This window comes from Scyliorhinus torazame, chromosome 2 (assembly GCF_047496885.1).
Source record: "Scyliorhinus torazame isolate Kashiwa2021f chromosome 2, sScyTor2.1, whole genome shotgun sequence".
Taxonomy (NCBI): domain Eukaryota; kingdom Metazoa; phylum Chordata; class Chondrichthyes; order Carcharhiniformes; family Scyliorhinidae; genus Scyliorhinus; species Scyliorhinus torazame.
The window spans coordinates 170,780,620-170,800,073 of record NC_092708.1 but is presented as its reverse complement, the minus strand read 5'-3'; the positions used below and the strand labels follow the sequence as shown (position 1 = coordinate 170,800,073).

General features: G+C 46.4%; 1 protein-coding gene across 1 annotated transcript; it reads left to right on the top strand.

The window, feature by feature from the left end:
• Positions 1 to 3,625: 3,625 nt before the first annotated feature.
• Positions 3,626 to 7,378, top strand: LOC140393507 (gamma-crystallin S-1-like). Its single transcript, XM_072479826.1, has 2 exons — positions 3,626 to 3,885; positions 7,036 to 7,378. The coding sequence occupies exons 1-2, from the start codon at positions 3,739 to 3,741 to the stop codon at positions 7,309 to 7,311; spliced, it is 423 nt and encodes a 140-aa protein (XP_072335927.1). The 5' UTR covers positions 3,626 to 3,738; the 3' UTR covers positions 7,312 to 7,378.
• The last annotated feature ends 12,076 nt before the right edge of the window (positions 7,379 to 19,454 follow it).

Below are 19,454 nucleotides of genomic sequence, written 5' to 3'. Positions count from 1 at the left end.
TATCCAAAAATAGTGTCCTAAATAGTATTTTTCATTCTTCCTTTCATACAGACATTGCTGTTGTTATTGGTTCTTTTAACGTAATTTTTAATTTGTTTATGATTAAAGGTGAACATAGGTGAACACTTTCTCAGTGAACATAGGTCTGGCTATTTGTTTTAAATCTGTGAAACTATTTAAGTCTGCACTATATTATTACATAACTTAACAGGTGGCATGCTTAAAAATGTTTGTATGTTTTAATTTAGATGATGGTCATAAGATTTTACAAGCGTCCCAGGGATTTTGTTTGTCACTGCCTTCGTAACATCTGACATTTTTTTCATTTGTGTTCATAGAATCAGAGAATCACTGCAGTGCAGAAGAAAGCCATTCAGCCCATCGAATCTGCACCGTCGCTCCAAAAGAGCACCTACCCAGGCCCACCACCGTGCCCTATCACCGTAACCCCACTTAATCTTTTCACATCTATGGACTGTGGGAGGAATCGGAGTTCCTGGCTAAAATGGCGATGGCACGGTGGTTAGACTGCTGCCTCATAGTGTTAGGGAGCAGAGTTCAATTCGAGTCTTCGACTGTCTATGTGGAATTTGTATGTTCTCCCCGTAACTGTGTGAGTTTCCTTCAGGTGCCCCAGTGTGATAAAGCCAGGGAAGTCCAACGAGCTTCTTAAAAGTCCTTTATTTCAGCAACAGCATCAACATTCACAGGGCCCGGTTCCCTTTCACCGGGTCCTCATTCCTTTTTAGCTGGCTCTACAGCTGCCTGCCTTTTATGCTAGTGCTGGGTTAACTCAGTCCAATTGAACACGGGGAACAATCATCCCCAAGTGGATGAGTCCTGTGCAGGTTATTACACCCGGTTTCCTCCCACAGTCCAAAGATGTGCAGGTTAGGTGGTTTGGCCATGCTAAATTGCCCCTCAGTCTCCAGGGATGTACAGGCTATGTTCTGGGGTAGCATGGGGGAGTGGGCCTACGTAGGGTGCTCTTTCAAAGGTTCGGTGCAGACTCAATGGGCCGAATGGCCTTCTTCTGCCACTTTAGAAATTCTCTGGTTCTATACTGTGAAAACCTATGCAGACGTGGGGAAAATGTGCAAACACACACTGTCACCCAATGTTCAAATTGATCACGAGTTCCTTGTGTTTTTAGGCAGTAGTGCTAACCAGTGTACCTTTGTGTTACTCGTGTTATTATGTTTCTGCCTCGTTTACTTCAATTATCTCATTCATTTATAGTTATCTCATAATTAAATGTTGTGTTTTAATGTTTCAGGAAGACATTTGTAGAAGCTTGTAAATTTCAATGGAAGAAAACTATTATTAAAAATAATTTTATAAATACAAAACTTTGAAACCACTTAACATTTAACTTAACGTTTAGCTTTATCAGCTGATCAATGACAATGAACTACTTCAACTTTTACAAATTTCTTGCAATAAAATGTATTTTCTCACTTAAATACTATGGTCAATAAAATATATGTTTCCACTTAAATACAATGGTTCTGTCCATTTGTAAATGGGAGGGGAGGGAAGAGGGGACAAGGGGTGCGGAGGGAGGAAAGGGGGTATAGGGAAGGTTTTGATATGTCAAATGTTAATTTTACAAACTCAATGCCTGAAAGCAACAGCTGCCAGGTGATCTCGAATGGTTCTTGTATCACCGGAGCCTGGGCTTGCACACCTGTGCCAGGAGGTATGTCCGCATCAGGCCTCACATTACCTTCCTCCAGCTCATCCATTTCTGGGGGGCAAGACATCTTCCAGCTGAATGCTCAGTCCATGCTGAATGGTGAAGTTGTGCAATGCACAACACACTATAACAATCTTTGTGACTATCTCTGGTGCATACTGTAATGTGCCCCCTGGCCTGTACAGGCATTGAAAACGTGATTCCAAAACACTAATTGTCCTCTCCACTACCTGACGTGTTGCTACATGTGCACAGTTGTATCGTTGCTGTGCTTCATTGTTGGTCCTCCGAAATGGTATCATAAGCCGTGTGCTCAATGCGTATCCCTTATTGCCCAGTAACCATCATTTAATTTCTGGTGGTGTCATCATGGACCAGTGTAACATTGAGCTTTCAAGGATAAATGAGTCATGCACATTTAAAATGAATGAAACAGTATCATTTTGTGGTGCCTTCAGTGCAATATGTATTCCATCGACAGCCCCGATTACTTTTGTGAAACCAGCAATCCTGTAGAATGCGATGGAACTCTTCTTCATCTTCACAGGGATATGTCAAAAATAATAAGCTCTGAAGCATTACAATAAATTGCATTAATTACTGTAGTGATCTCTGTATGTAGTAATACATGATCAAGTAATTTAAGCAAGTACAGGCAAGTGATCACTAGATGGCCACGCTACCAAGACCTATAAAAAGATTTTTCCGCTCTTTCCTCAAGGAGAGTGTGTTAGGAGTGTGGAGAGTACAGAAGGGAAACAGCTCAAGAGAATAAATGAACAGATCTTAGTATATAGCATTATCTTATTTAATAGTTTAGTCCATAGTTATTTGTTTGTTTACTAGTTCAGTATTGAAGTAAAAAGAACTCATTAGTTTATTTCATATTACTCATTAAATTATTTTGTCATCACCTGGAAGACTATGTCTATATTTCAACAATTCGGCTGTACAAAAAGAGTAATATATATATTACAAAATCATAATATAACAATTACCTGGTGAATGTAGGTTCAGACAGCATTCTGTGAAATGTTACATGTGTCACAAGTGCCATGTTGAAAGGACCCAGACGCAAAAATATTCAGCGCTGTTGGTAGTTTATATCCACTGTTAAGGCAATGCGGCAGTTAGACTTCAGCTTCAGGTCTTCCTTCAACATTTTCCTTTCCTTCCTTGCTGAAGGATAGCCTCCTGAAACACATCTGAAGCTTGATTACCCCTTACACCTGACACCGCGCTGGGTGCAACAGGGACGCTGAGTCGCTCCCAAAGTTTTTGTGTGAATTGCGCCGAAAATCAGAAGGTACAAAATTAGTAGGAGGTGTCCCTGAATGCTAGCTGCAAAAATCTTCCACCTTCATTTGCAGACATCATCACATTGATGTGGACCTTAGTTTAATTCTACTCCAACACAGCCACAAATCCATTTACCGTTGTACAGTCCTGGAAGTAGTTATGTCAATGACCAAAGCAATTGAAGCAGATTTTGGTAAATTTAGAAAGTGAGCTAACTGGATATATTTTGGAAATAAGTTCTTGAAAATGGATTTTGTAACCATTGCTGTTTGTAAACAGTTAGAATGTAGAAAGGACGATGGACTCTCCCTCTTTGTTTTCACACGACAAATAAAATGAAGTGAAAGCAAAGTGAAGAGAATCAGTGACATGTCAAGCAACATGTCAAGTGATGTGTTTTGTTCTCTTTTTGCTGACGTTCAGCATCAAATCATTTGAATAACAAAGAACAGAGGAGAGAGGTCATTCTGTACAGCGTATATATACCACACTGTACAACGTGTTGCAATGTTATAGCAGTTACTCATCTAACTGTGAGCTCAAAATGGGAAAGGCAAGAATCGGTTTGATTTTTACAGGGTCTAAGGATTTGTGATTAATATCTCGGCATTCTCAATCTTATTCATTGAACTTGTCTTTATCCACAGATTATCTTTTACGAGGACAGGAACTTCCAGGGTCGGCACTATGAGTGCAGTAATGACTGTGCTGACCTGTCCACTTATTTCAGCCGCTGTAACTCCATGCGTGTCATGAGTGACTGGTGGGTGATGTATGAGAGACCCAATTACATGGGATACCAGTATGTTCTGAGCAGGGGAGAATATCCTGACTACCAGCGCTGGATGGGATTCAATGACAGCATCGGCTCATGTCGCACCTACCCATATGTAAGTTGGTTGTTTACACATTCTGCTCAGACTGAGGTCGAGGGAACGTCATTGAGCAAAGCACCTAAATTATGGAATTATCCTGTTTTTCACACTTGACATTTGTAATAACAGTAAAGATATACAGCGGAGTTTAAACTGTATAAATCTGCATTGGTAGAAATCAGAACTTATTGTTCCTCAAAATTGGGTCATATAATTTTACAGGCACTGAGCTCATCTTGTAAAACAGGGTTAGGGATGCTTAAGGCTGAGGGCGGGACTTTACCGACTGTTCAGGGTAGCGGGATATTCCGTTTCAATGCCAAGCATGGGTTTTCCAGCGGGGAGGGATGCTGTCACTGGGAAATCCCATTGCCAATGTTGCCGTTGGTAAATCTGGCTGGTGAGCTGCCTCCCCTGCCGGAAAACACGCGATGGGATGGCAGGTAAGTCCCGCCCCGAGCTTTGGTGACCTGAGAGCAGTTTTATTGCAATGGATTAAAGTGGCTGTACTGTTCTCAACAGAGACTGCGGAGAAATTGTTTTTACAAAATTGGGTCAAGTACATTTTTCAAACCGAGCTGTTGGCCACCGAAAACAGTGTTATATTATTTTAAAAGTACATGAGATGCCGAAGACCCAGCTTTAGGTGCCCTGAGAGCTGTTTGATGGCGATGGATTAAAATGGCTGCAGTGTCCTAAGCAGAGACCACCGAGAATTTTTTTCAATGAAAAGTCTTCCCGTTGTCCTAAGGACAGTACGGTGCACGTCTGACTCCACAATCATTGTGGTCACAGCATCTCCAACCACTTCATATCCCCCTACCACATGTCCACAGTCCAAATGTTTAAACTGCCTCTGGAGGGTATTTGTTGCATTAACTGTTAATAAGCGCTGATGCTGAATTAGGGCCTTAGGTTGGAATGTGGCTGCCTCCAAGTCTGGGGAAAAAATGAGAGCAGGTCAGTTTCTACCTCGTAAACATAAGGGACTATCAGCATTTGACAATGATTGGATAATATATTTACACAGAATTTATTGCACAGAAACAGGCCATTCAGTGCAATAATCTTCAGTCATGTCCACATGTTTACATTCTCCACATTAATATTCTCCATCTCTCTACATTGAACACTGTGAGCGGATCCTTGTTTCCCTTTTCTCCCCCATGCACTTGCCTCACCAACTTAAACGCATCAATAGAATAGTTTCTATTTGTGTTAATAATTCTGGAACTATATTGACTCACGAAGTTGATCAACCCAAACATTCTGCATGGCCCAAATCGAATAATTTATACTGAATACATTTTTAGATCTGAAAAGGAGCTTATTGAATTGAGGTTTAAAATAGTGGATTACATTGTGAATCTGTTGGATAGGAGCAATTAATGTAAATTTTTACTGTTACTTTGTCGACTATATTCTTGTTCTAACTTGTTTTGTTATGAGATGCGGATTCGCCCGCAATTGGCGGGATGGTCCGATGCACTCCGGCGTCGGGCCAACCGGAAGTTGCGGAATCCTCCGCATTTCCGAGAGCTAGGCCGGCAGCAGAGGGGTTGGCGCCGTGCCAGCTAGCGGTGAAGGGCCGGCGCGGGTTGGCGCATGCGCAGAACCGCCGGTGTGTTTCCTGCTCATGCGCAGGGAGGTTCTTTTCCGCGCTGGCCATGGCGGAGCTCTAAAGAGGCCGGCGTGGAAGGATGGAGTGCCCCCATGGTACAGGCCCACCGGCAGACCAGTGGGCCCCGATGGCGGGCCAGGCCACCGTGGGGCCCCTCCTGGGGCCGGGTTCCCCCGCATCCCCCCGAGGACTCCACTAGACGGCTTACCAGCCACGTCCCGCCATGTGGAACCATGTCCATTTCACGCTGGTGGGACTGGCCAGGAACTGACGGCCGCTCGGCCCATTGGGGCCCAGAGAATTGCTGGGGGGGCCGCTGCGAACGGCCCCCGGCCGGTGTAGCTTAAACCCCGGCAGAATATGACAGCCGGCGTTGGAGCGGCGGGGCGCGATTCGCGCCGCCCCTTTGGGGATTCTCCGACCCGGCGGGGGGGTTGGAGAATCCTGCCCCCAGATTTGTCTTGAAATACACGTCTAGAATTCAGTGAGTGCTACATCGGGACTTCCAGTCCTACTTCAGTTTCCTTCAAAAGTACAGAAAAGTGAGATCAGGGTCATAGTATGAACCCAACAAAACTGCACTTTGCTGCATTCAAACGTTGCAAATCATTTTATTCCATTGGTTGTATTGCCATTCCCATAAAAACAGAGGAAAAAGCTCACATATTCCAGACAATCACAGAAATTGCTGAATTTAAGGTTTCCATTTCCTCACCCCATTATCTGGGAATTTATGCCTTCAGTCCACTTCAGTTACACAATACATTAATGCTGAGCAGAAAGCTGTTATAACTCATGATGCACTGATTCGACAAGCAGCCCATGATATCATTGACTGGTTTCGTTACCCATCATTCTCACTCTCATCACCCACATAGAAGGACAAGATAATATTAATCTGAACGTTTTAAATAATATTTACCTGAAGAAAAATAAACGAAACTTTTACTCATCATAAGAAATGTTCTTGTGGGCAGCACGGTAGCATAGTGGTTAGCACAGTTGCTTCACAGCTTTAGGGTCCCAGGTTCGATTCCCGGCTAGGGTCACTGTCTTTGTGGAGTCTGCACATTCTCCCCGTGTGTGCGTGGGTTTCCTCCAGATGCTCCGGTTTCCTCCCACAGTCCAAAGATGTGCAGGTTAGGTGGATTGGCCATTCTCAATTGCCCTTAGTGTCCAAAAAGGTTTGGTTGGGTTACGGGGACAAAGGGGCTTAAGTAGGGTGCTCTTTCCAAGGGCCGCTGCAGACTCGATGGGCTGAATGGCCTCCTTCTGCACTGTAAATTCTATGATTCTATGGATCTCACATTGGTTGTGACGAATAAATCCTTTTTAACTGTGTAGAATTACACAAATGTTCCTCAATCTTAATCAGGTGAAAATATAATCAAACACCCTATTCATGTTATTCAATTGTCCCAGCTCTACTCTTATTGATAATCCTTCAAGATTACCCCTTCTAACCCATCAGCTCCATTTTTATTACCAGATTCAAATGTATAATTAATACCATTGTAACAAAAATCCTTTTATTTCCATTACAGTACCAAGGTGGAAACTACAGAATGAGGATTTACGAGAGGCCTGACTTTGGAGGACAGATGATGGAATTCATGGATGACTGTCCATCTGTCTACGATCGTTTCCGTTACCATGACATCCACTCCTGCCATGTGATGGATGGTTACTGGAACTTCTATGAACATCCCAACTACAGAGGCCGACAGTACTTCATGAGACCCGGTGAATACAGGAGATACAGTGACTGGGGCGGCTACAACTCAACTATCGGATCTTTCAGGCGCATGAGAGATTTCTAGATTGATGCTGACAAATATGATTTTGATTTTCTAACTTATGTCAGCGGAATAAATATACATAATTTAACTGCTTTTTCTCTCAGTTGATTTGTGTTTGGATAACCAGAGGAAATGTGTGTCATTTTAAACTATTGAATGGGATGGGTAAATAATACCTGAGGCAATAGTCTCAGAGAAATGTCCAGGGTGAGAAAAGGCAAATTTAGGGATAAAATGGGAAGTTCTTCCCATTATACACACTGTGTCACCCTGTGAAGTTGAAAATGCCACCAAATTCAGTCCATGGCAATGACCATTAGCCAAATCAATTTGATGACAATGCAAATCTGCGCCTGAGCCCAAATATTCCTACATTGTTGTCAATGCCCCACTGCCCTGAAAATTTCTCCACTGCCAAGTAAAGAAAGAATTTCATTTTGAATAGTGCTTTCCACCGCCATTGGATGCCCCAAAGGGCTTCACGTTCAAAGAATTATTTTTGAAGTGTAGTCACTAATGTAATGTCGGAAATACAATGGCCAATTTGTCCGCAATGAGTTCCCATTAACAACAATGTGACCCGACATGACAAGATAGGAACAAACAGGAACGTAAGAGTAGGAGTCCATTCAGCCCCATTGCTTTCTTGGGAAATAATTTCTCCTCATCTCAGTAATAAACAGTAGAATTATTTTTCTTGAAGAGTTTTTTGTGACATTGATTGAGGGATAAATATTCATCAGGGCAGTGGGCTAAATTCTCCTGCTCTTCTTCAGAATAGTGCTGTGGTCCCTTGATAGGACAAACAGGATCTTGATTTAACATCTCATGTGACAGACGGCACATTTAACAATGCAATGATTATCATTTTCTGTGCAAAAGTAGATATCTACACTTACTAAAGAGAGCGGGCCCCGAGGACATTGAGAGCCTCGCATCGCTTGTCTTTCAAATGTGGAATAGAAACAGGACACAAAACAGTTTTTAAAATTATTAAAAACATATGCTTGCCAGTGAAGAACATAATGCCTGACAGGCATGTGTTTAGTGCTACAAACCGAACACCTGATGAATCGATACAGTCATGCACGGCAACTTTGAAAATTTTCAGAAAAATAAGTGCAAATGGCACCCTTCTTGATGGGTTCGTCTGAGAACAAAGAGACTGCAGTGGTTCAGGGCACCATAGACCGCAAACAGCTGCTTCACGAGAAAGATTTCACATTTCAAAGCCATTTGCATTTTCATGCTAAACAAAGTCTGAAAAAAGCAGCAAGAAGTTCAGGAAGGAAACTGAAGTTTTGGGTGCAGGACACACCCTACCCTAACTGTGCTGGTCACCACTCTCAGAACAGAGCAGTACGATTTGTTGTATGGTAAATGCTGCAACAAATGTGGAAAGTGGAATCACTTCGCAAAATGCTGCAGATTAAAAATACAGCGTTTTCCTTTGACAAGAGCCACATTGTAGCCGGTCAGTGCTCTAAGGCTAGGAGCATCTGCAAAGCGATGCATAGCCAGCATGACCAAACCAGTCTCCAAAATCACTCTACTGTGACAATGCCAACATCCTCACAGAGAACGGTGAGTCCTTCCCCAGACCTTCACAACCCTGAATTTGTAACAACGCAAAATTGAGGATACCGAAGTCACAGGAACAAAGTGTGTTATCTTGCCCAAATGAGTGTTATGGAAGCTAGTCTCAAATGCTGCTCTGGGCACCAATATTCAGGTGGACCTCATGGCCTTTGGCAACCAAACCATCCGTACTGAACGTGTGGGCCACACTCTATTACTCACAGGGCAGAATCAAGTTTCATACAGTTGACCAGAACATAAGGCCGCAGTTTGTTTTTTGGGATAGCATCACACTGTGGCTTATCTCCTTTGTCCAGAGGTACATGCGTTGCAGCACCAGGTCCTGGCAGTGATACAAAGACCAATTGAATTGCAATGCCATTGGTCACCTACCAGTAATAAACTACATGTGACAAGATGACCTGGTACCACCGCCAGTTTGTGCATAATACAAGTACCAATTGTCATGAAGCAGAGTGTAGTCAATGAGCTGCATTGGATGGCCTCAGTAGTTGTCATTACTCCCATGGATGAGGCGACAGAATGGGTTTGAGCGATAGTGGCTACACTAAAGAATGGTAATGATTTTTTAAAATGTGTTCGTGGGATGTGGGCGTCGCTGGCTGGGCCAGAATCCCTAATTGCCCTTGAAATAAGTGGCTTGCTGGGCCATTTCATTGGAGGACAGGTAAGAGTCAACCACATCACAGTGTGGGTCTGCAGTCACATGTAGAGAAGACTGGGTAAGGATAGCAAATTTCCTTCCCTGAAGGATATTAGTAAACTAGATGGGTTTTTACGACAATCAGCAATGCTTTCATGGTCGTAATTAAACTTTTAATTCCAGATTTTTAATGAATTCAAATTTCATTATCTGCGGTGGTGGGATTGGAACCCAGGACCCAGAGTTTCCCCTGGGTCTCTGGATTACTCCTCCAGTGTCAATACCACAGATTACTATCTGCATCCTTCAGCCTGTGGAACATTCCTACACAGGGCCTGCCCTCGGCAGCTCAGCGACTATTCTCCAGGTGCACCAGGACCACAATTCCTGTTGCCAATGCTCTTCTGGCAGCCCAACCTCAAAACCAACGTGAGTGGTGAATGCCGATTAAGAGGGAAACTATGATCATCAGACACACAGGGTCGGCCCGCTAACGCCTGGTCAAACGGTCAGGATCCAGGCCACAGGCGACTGTGACAGGACGGTGGTGGTACAGAGCCATGCCTCACAGCTGAACAGTTACCTGGTAAGCTCGGACAGGACTCACTATGGATGAAACTGATGTCACCTAACACAGGTATCGGAACCCAGCACCAGCAGGAGTCACAGTACCCCAGCTATTCAGCTGACAACACAGGCCCCTTATAGCAGTGGAAATGGATGCCCTTCCAGAGGCCTAAGTATCAAGCCCTGCACACACTAGGTGCACTAATGGAGTGCCCAAGGTCACACATGATGAGTACACCAGCTCAAGAATATCTGGAGCAGTTCGGACAGTGTATGAGTATATAAGAGCTACTCAGACTAATTAATCAACTATTGTTTATTATAAGATCTTGGTCGCCGGTCTTTGGGAACAAAGTACTTCTACTCCATCCATGCATTTATAGATAGTAAAAGGGTGGTAAAAAGAAGAACAGGGCTCTTTAGGAACATAAAAGGGAAATTACACATGGAGGCTGAGGGCATAGCTGAGGTATTAAATGAATAGTTTGCATCCATCTTTGCCAAGGAGGTAGCTACTACACAGGACCTGGTGACAGGTGAGGAAAATGTCCCTAAAGGGTTCAAAATTGATATGGAGCAGGTATTGGATAGACTGTCGGTAGAGAAAACTGACCAGGTAAGATGCATCAAGACAATATCCCTATTCCTCCTTGTAATCACTCCGGGAGTGATTTCCTTTCCTCACAGTCTTACGATATTAAAATAAAATATTGGGATTTCAGTCCAGTATCTAAGCAACTGTTGGGGTTAATTCTGGGATCATAATATATAGAAAGAAGAGAGTAACAATCAATGAATATTTTTTCGGCCGGAAGAAAGTTTGTACTGGTGTTGCCAGGAGTGGGGATTATGACACTTTATTTTCGTGATATATATTAATGCTCTACATCTTGGTGTGCAGGGGAGATTTTCAAAGTTTGTGGATGACACAAAACTTATACACACTGTTAAGTGTGAAGATGACAGTGTGGATCTTCAAAGGGTCTGGGCAGATAGGTGTTCAATGTGGAGAAGTGTCCACAGAAGTGTGGTGATGCATATTTCTTGGAAGAACATGGAGAGACAATTTAAAAATGGGTAAAATTCTTTAGGGGTTGAAGGAGCAAAGGTTGTATATGTGCAAAGTTCATTGCAGATGACAGGACATTTGGAGGGAGCGGTTACCTGAGGATGAAGTACTTGGGCTTTACTAATAGAGTGCAAGAGCAAGGAGGTTATGCTGAACTGAGAACAAGTTAGACCTCAGGTGAAATATTGTGCACAGTTCAGGATGCCGCACTATAGGAAGGATGTGAACAGGTCAGAAGATGTTTCCGAGGATGGTTCAGGGGATGAGAAACTGCAGTTATGACGGTAGATTAGAGAGGACGTTTCTCCAAGGAGAGAAGAAGGTTGAGAAGAGATTTGATAGAGATGTTCAAACTCATAAGGGGGTTGGACACAGTAGATAAGGAGAAACTGTTCATGTTTGGAAAAGGATCAAGAACAACAGGGCTTAGGTTTAAAGTGATTTGCAAAAGAAGCAAACGTGATGTGAGGGAAAACATTTTCACACAGTGAGTGGTTTGGGACTGGAATGCACTGCCTGAACTTGTGGTGGCAGCAGGTTCAATCAAGGCATTCAAGAGGTCATTAGGTCAGTATTTGAATAGGAACAATGTGCAGGGCTATGGGGGAAAGGCAAGGGAATGGCACTAAGTCATAATGCTCCTTTGGAGAGTCAGTGAAGACATGGGCTGTGACATTATGTGAAATGTTCAGAATACAAAGGGTTAATGTCATATCATAATTAACCACTAGATGGCGCTAGGTGCAGAACTATGTAAAGCACTGACTAACAGGCTTCTGGGAGAAGGCTGGAGAAGGCTAGAGAGAGTGTAGAGTACAGTTATTGATAGAGTGTAGAGACTAGTGTGAGTAGAGTGTACATTGTAGATTACAACATTATTTTTTCCTATTGGAGTAAGTGGTCGAGCATTAATAAGTAGTGTAAATAAAAGTTAGCTTTGTTAATGAACTTAGCTTCTGTGGTCTTTGTGAACACTACGACATCCATCCTGATAACAGTATCACAAAGAACACCACAATGGTGAGCCAAATGGCCTCTTTCTGCATCATAACAAGTTTGTGATTTTCTGATTCTTTATTCTCTTCTTCTTCTTGCTCATCCTCTTCCTCATCTGGTCACCTTGGAGTAAGTGAAATGTGCAATCTCCTCTCGATGCTTAGGTTAGCAGTCTGCAGCAGGCCACCATGAATCTTGAGAGCTGCTCTGATGAGCACTGCAGGCTTCTTGAAGAGCAGAGAAGGCAACAGAAACATTGATTCAGTACAGCAGCACAGCAGTCTGCACTATCACATGCTGGGTCTCTGTGTGACTTTCACAGTATATATGTTACGCATGTGTCCATAGGTTGCACAGTGGAATCATCAACCACGGCAGCAGCAGAGAGAACCTGATAGGGCGGCATGTGGTGCAGTGGTTAGCACTGGGACTACGGCACTGAGGACCAGGTTCGATCCCAGCCCCGGGTCACTGTCTGTGTGGAGTTTGCACATTCTCCCCATGTCTGTGTGGGTTTCACCCCCACAACCCAAAGATGTGCAGGTTAGGTGGAGTGGCCACGCTAAATTGCCCCTTAATTGGAAAAGATATATAGTAGCCACCCTTTGATTTGCTGTGGTCATTCCAATAGATCTGGCACAGCAGATTGATAGAAAATTAAGACATTGCGACTGTTGCTCGAACACCAGACATTGAACTGCATGATTTTAGAGAATCATAGAATGATTACAGCATCAAGAAAGGCTATTCTGTCTGTCTTTTCCATCCCTAAATTCTGCAAGAGCAGCTCACCTAGACCCACTCAACTGTCTCTTTTGCTAAGTTTAATTTTCCAATTCCCTTTGAGAACCTTCAGTACAATTCTGCTTCCACTGCACTTTCAGGCAGCGCATTCCAGACCATAAACAGGCTCTGCTTCAACCAACTTTTCTTCGCGCTCCTGCCGTTTCTTTTACTAATCACGGTAAATCGGTGTTATCTGGTTCTTGATCACTCTGCCAAAGGGAACAGGTTTTCTCTATATACTCTGTCTGGATCCCTCATGACACCATTTAGCAAATCTCCTCTCCAAGGAGACAGTTTGCAGCTTCTCCAATCTGTACACAAAGCTGGAGTTCTTCATTCTGGGAAGGTGGCTTGTGAATCTTTTCTGCAACCTCTCATTGCCTTCACACCCTTCTTAAACAGTGGTGACCAGAATTGGTCACACTATCCTGGTAGAGGATGAAATGGGGTTTATACAGGGTCATAACAGGTTCCTTGTTGTTCTCGTCCATGCTCCTAAAACATTTTGATGTTTTGTGTCATCTGAAAATTATGAATTTGCGCTCTGTCCCCCAAGTCTTGTTTATTAACACAAATCAAGAAAATACTGTTCCCAATATCAACGGCTGGAGAATCCCACCAAATGGGTGTGATATTCTGGCCCTGTTACACTCGCGCTCCAGCGTAACGATGCCGGTGAATTGTGGGAGAGGTCAAAAACGAGATCCGTGCCATGCACCAAACAGTTTGCGATGCAACCGGCCCACTCCAGTAGGTGACATTGGGATCTTTCTGTAGCGTGGTGAGAAACCAACTATCACCACTTCAGTCCCATTTCCATACAATCAACGAGAGCGACCCCATATCCAACGGCCTCACGTCATTCAGCGGCCTCCCCAACAAGTGGTCACACTGGCGCCAATTAGTACTCTTTTTGAAAAACGTGAACCTGGCGGAAGGGTTGGTGTGGGGAGCTGAAGAGGTGAGTAGCCATCTTTGCTGACAGGCAAAGAGCCCAGGTGTGCTGGGCTTCCTCCCCAGTGCTCGGTGGGGGGTGGGGGATCCTCCACAGGGGTGGCCCTCCATTAAAGGGTGGGGGGTGAGGTGCTGGAGGGCCAACTGGGGGGACAATCGATCATGGCAGCACCATGTCAACCCCTAGATCTCAACCCCATTCCGGAGGCAAGCCCTGCCCCTGCCCATCTGCCCCACTGATCACCCATAACCCCCATCGAGCGCTGAGAACTCTGGCTGTGCTGCTTCAGGTTATCGCTAATAGGGAATTGCCAATTGTGGTTAAGTGAGCACTTCACACATGCTAAGTGGATTCCCGTGGGTGGGCGGGCCATGTAGCATGTGGGAGTCATTGCCTAGCATCCCAATCACACCTTGATACCTGGACACTGTGCCTGAACACTGCGGGAAGCAACACCACACACGCAACATCGAACACCCAGGGATGGGACACAGCTGCAGGGACATGTCCTCAGCCAGAGGGTGGGGATCGCCATTGGGTGGGGGTGGGGGGGATGCCTGGAGAGATGACAAAGGGTCCAGGGGTCAGCCCGCATTGCGGAAGACAGTGACAGAGGCATCATGATGGTTGTGCTAAATGTTGTTTAATGTGCTGTACAATACCCCATTCCCGATAGTGCCACCACCCAAACACCCCCATCCTCCAACTGCACCCCCTCCCCATCCCCTACCCAACCCCTCCCACTCCCTCCACCCTACCTCGGTGCCCTCAGTGATCCTCAATGTGCTACGCCCTCGTAGCTCTGTCACTACGTCATGGTTTCGACATGATGCTCATCTGAGGTGGAGGCAGCCAGCTGCTTACTTCATCCTGTGGCCCTCGTGCCACTGATGGGCATCCTCTGGGGGCTCTGGTGCCGGAGGGCCCTGGCTCATTTGTTGGCGGCACATGCACAGCTGTTCTGCCCTCGCCCATGTGCTGACTCTAAGATGCGGCCTCATCAGAGGGGTGAAACGTGGGGGAGCTGGTGGCCACTGTCGCCACTGCGTGGGACGGGTCCGTGGTGGCGCCCAGCGCCCCCTCCTCCCTATCAGTATCCATAGGGCCCTCGGATTCACCTTGGGATGGAGGGGTAGTTGGTTCAAGCTCGGGCTGCCCCTGCATCGTCTGGCTCTGCCAGCCTTGACGGTTCCCCATGGTCCTCACCATGGTGTAGATGCCCTCGGTGATGCTGCTCAGTGACCGGGCCATCGTCTGCAGCGTCTTGGCAATGTCCACCTGCGACTGGGACAAGCTATGCAGCACCTCAGCCATGCCTATCTGAGAGCGGGAAATGTCCCGCGGAACCTTATCAATGTTAACCTGGTACTGGCCAACATCCCCCAGTGAGGCAGACACATTGCCGAGACCCTCAGCCACGGTGTTCACCGATTTGGTGGTGTCTTGGACACCTTCACTTATGGTGCCAACGATGTGCACAAGGCTCCCTACTGCGGTCGCCACCCTAGCAGTGTTGGCCTTGATGTGTTGGGTGTTCTGGATCACATACAGGTCACCAACACTTGAAGTAGTGCAACACTATTTTATTAATAGGTTAACTATTTAAACATACTTGAACTGTGGGTAAATACGATACCAGCTTTAACTAAAGATCTTTGCCTTGTCCTAACCAGTTGATGCGTTCTGTTTGAGTATGATCTTGTAAGTATATGGGAGCGTTCCCATGCCTTTGAAGACGTCGTGGTGCTGGTCGATGATGGCGTTGAGTTGCGCCCTGAAGTCAGCATCCTGGAAGGCAGATGTGTAATCAGGAGAGAGTGAACTCTTTGAACGAGGTTTTGCAATTTGCACGCCTGTGCGCCAAGCAGAGAGCCCACAATCTCGAAAGGAAGGATGGCTTTTCGTGACTTGTGCGCCACTTTGAGTTGGCATGAGCCGGTAGCAGGAATGATATTGCCATTGTAGTCCAATAGCTGGCAGGTCGATGGGAGAATGGTTGGTTTGACACGAAGGCTTTGGAAAGCAGACCACGCCATGAGGTTGGTGGAGGCACCAGTGTCCAGGCGGAATCGTATTTGGGACCGGTTGACCATCAGGGTGGCACACCACTCATCGTCTGGATCGATGCTGTATACCGACAGCGGCTGGTGTCTTTGCTTCAGGGACAGCCTGTTTTTCGTTATGACACCGACTCGAAAAGGCACCTTCGAGTCCTCAGTGTCACTGCTATGTGAGAGGTCAGAATCGGACTCGGTGACCGTGGGTTGAATTGCCCGAACATTCCTGCGAGGCTGGCTGAAGCGATATGAAATGGAAGGCTGAGCTGCTCGACAGCAGGCAGCATAGTGGCCAAGTCTTCCACATCGTAGGCATTGTCGAGATTTTGCGGGGCATTGCAGCTTTAAATGGGCGGAGCCACAGTTGCCGCACGTCGTGACGTCAGCACGTTCGCTGCGCCACCGCGCATGTGCGGTGCAGTCCTGCGTGGTGCGCGCCTGCGCATTACGTTCCTCCATGTCGCCGTCCCCTCATTTGGTGCGTACAAGCGTGGGAGTCCGCGAAAAGCGCGCAAAATGGCCGCCCTCATCCAGACTGTGGCCCTGGAGGTATTCAATCACTTGACCTGTTCCGCCTCGTGGGGACCTTGCCGCGCCGTTTCAGCCACTTGTATATGGGAATACCGACTGGTGGCATTTTCATGAATGACACAGGTCTCGATGGCGGTCGCTAGGGTGAGTTGCTTTACTTTGAGGAGCTGCTGACGTAGGGGGTCTGACTGAACACCGAAAACGATCTGGTCGCGTATTATGGAGTCGGAGGTGGGCCCGTAGCTGCCAGATTGCGCAAGGATGCGGAGGTGCGCTAAAAAGGATTGGAAAGGTTCGTCCTCACCTTGCAAACGCTGCTGGAATATGTAGCGTTCGAAACTTTCATTCACCTCTGCACTGCAGTGAGTGTCAAATTTGAGGAGAACCGTCTTGAACTTCGTCTTGAACTTCGTCTTGTCTTCGTCATCTGCAAAGGTGAGAGAGTTGAAAATATGGATGGCATGGTCCCCGGCCGTGGAGAGGAGGAGAGCAATCTTTCTGGTGTCCGAGGCGCCCTCCCTGTCCGTGGCTTCGAGGTAGAGCTGGAAGTGCTGTTTGAAAATCTTCCAGTTGGCCCCGAGGTTGCCGGCGATGCGGAGCGGCAGCGGCGGGCTGATGTTATCCATGTTTCAGAATGACGGAATGCTGGCGGAAGGCAGATCACTTGCAGGTAGGTCTAAGAAGTGCTAGTATGCAACCACACCTAGTATCATGATGTGTTGGGTGTTCTGGATCACATACAGGTCACCAACACTTGAAGTAGTGCAACACTATTTTATTCAAAGGTTAACTATTTAAACATACTTGAACTGTGGGCAAATACGATACCAGCTTTAACTAAAGACCTTTGCCTTGTCCTAACCAGTTGATGCACATGGTGAATGTCTGTGTTGCAGGCTCTGAGCTCTGTGCTCCTAGCTAGCTGCTACTCAAATGAGCGGGAACTCTGATGTCCCCTGTCCTTATAGTGCGTGTGCTCTCACTGGTGATTGGCTGCGGTGTTGTGTATGTTGATTGGTCCCACTGTGTGTCCATCAGTGTGTGTCTGCACCATGATATACTGGTGTATATTATGACAGGCCTCATTGTCACTCATTTCCAGTGCCATCTACTGCACCCATAGCCTCTGGGACACTTCCAAGTGGCTATGGATCTGCTGGAGTTACACTGAATGTCCCGGCCATTCCATATCGTCTCCATTGGCTCCGGGTAACTTTGTTCCACAGATTCAGCATTAGGCTGGGGCCCAGCTGGGTGCTGGGATCCAGCAGACCTCCAACTGCTGTCTCGCCTGGGCGTTCCTTCCTCCATCTGATATACATCAGCAGTAGTGAGGTGCTCACCAGATTATGCCCCAGGAGCCTGACCACTAACATGTCCAACTGAGATGTGTGGATCTTGTGGGGTGGGGATGAAAGCTGTGCTATGACTATTATGGTGCATTCCTTGGAATTCTCCTCCGAGGTGTTCTCCTTGGAGTCTGTGTGGGCCACCCGGGATGGGCCGGCGACATTGGCTGGAGGACCTGTGGGAGAATGGACATGTGGTCAGTGGAAGCGATGGGTCAGTCAGTAAGACAATCGCTACTCATGTTTGACAGATCCTCTGGGTTGGGCCCATTGGTTCCTCAACTCTGCAGCGCCCACCAGCCTCCGCGGTGGTGACCGCCCTATCCTCAGCCACACCAGTCACCTCCAGGGCCCATTCCTCGAAGGAGGTGAGGATTCTCAAGTCTGGCACCCTTCGCAAGTCTGGGCCCTCATCTGCCAATTGTGGGAGAGCTTTTCCTGAGAAGACACAGAGAGAGCATCGTTAGCCTCATGCGTGGTTCAGTGGTGGAAGAGGGGGTATGAAGATGAGGTTGGGAGGGAAGGGGCAGGGAAGGTGCCGGGTAACTTGGAGGTTGGGGGTTGTGTGCTCCCTTGTTGGGGGGGGGGGAGGTGCAGGGCGTTAGTTTCTACTCACTCGTGCTGCCTGGTGTAGGTCGTTGACCTTCTTCCTGCACTGCTGGCCAGTCCCATTGGTCACACTGTTTTTTTAAAAAAATAAATGTTTTATTCAAAATTTTTGGCCAACCATGACAGTACATTGTGTATCCTTTACACAGTAATATAACAATATAAATAACAATGGCCAGTTTTAAGCAAGAAATAAAGAATATATAAACAACATCGAAATTAAAAAACAAGACTAAATGGCAACTGCCTTGTCCCAAATAAATACTCTCCAAAAATACAATTTAGCAGTCCAATATACAATTACCTATAACAACAACCTATACATACTATATATATACACTAACATCCCTGAGAGTCCTTCTAGTTCCCCCCCCCCCCCCCCCCCCCGGGTTGCTGCTGCTGTCTTCTTCTTTTCCATTCCCTCTATCTTTCTGTGAGGTATTCGACGAACGGTTGCCACCGCCTGGTGAACCCTTGAGCCGATCCCCTTAGGACAAACTTAATCCGTTCCAACTTTATAAACCCTGCCATGTCATTTATCCAGGTCTCCACACCCGGGGGCTTGGCTTCCTTCCACATCAACAGTATCCTGCGCCGGGCTACTAGGGACGCAAAGGCCAAAACATCAGCCTCTTTCGCCTCCTGCATTCCCGGCTCCTCTGCAACCCCGAATATAGCCAACCCCCAGCTTGGTTCGACCTGGACCCCCACCACCTTCAAAAGCACCTTTGTCACCCCCACCCAAAACCCCTGTAGTGCCGGACACGACCAGAACATATGGGTGTGATTCGCTGGGCTTCTCGAGCATCTCGCACACCTATCCTCTACTCCAAAAAATTTTCTGAGCCGTGCTCCAGTCATATGCGCCCTGTGTAACACCTTAAATTGTATCAGGCTTAGCCTGGCACACGAGGACGATGAGTTTACCCTACTTAGGGCATCAGCACACAGCCCCTCCTCAATCTCCTCCCCCAGCTCCTCTTCCCATTTCCCTTTCAGCTCA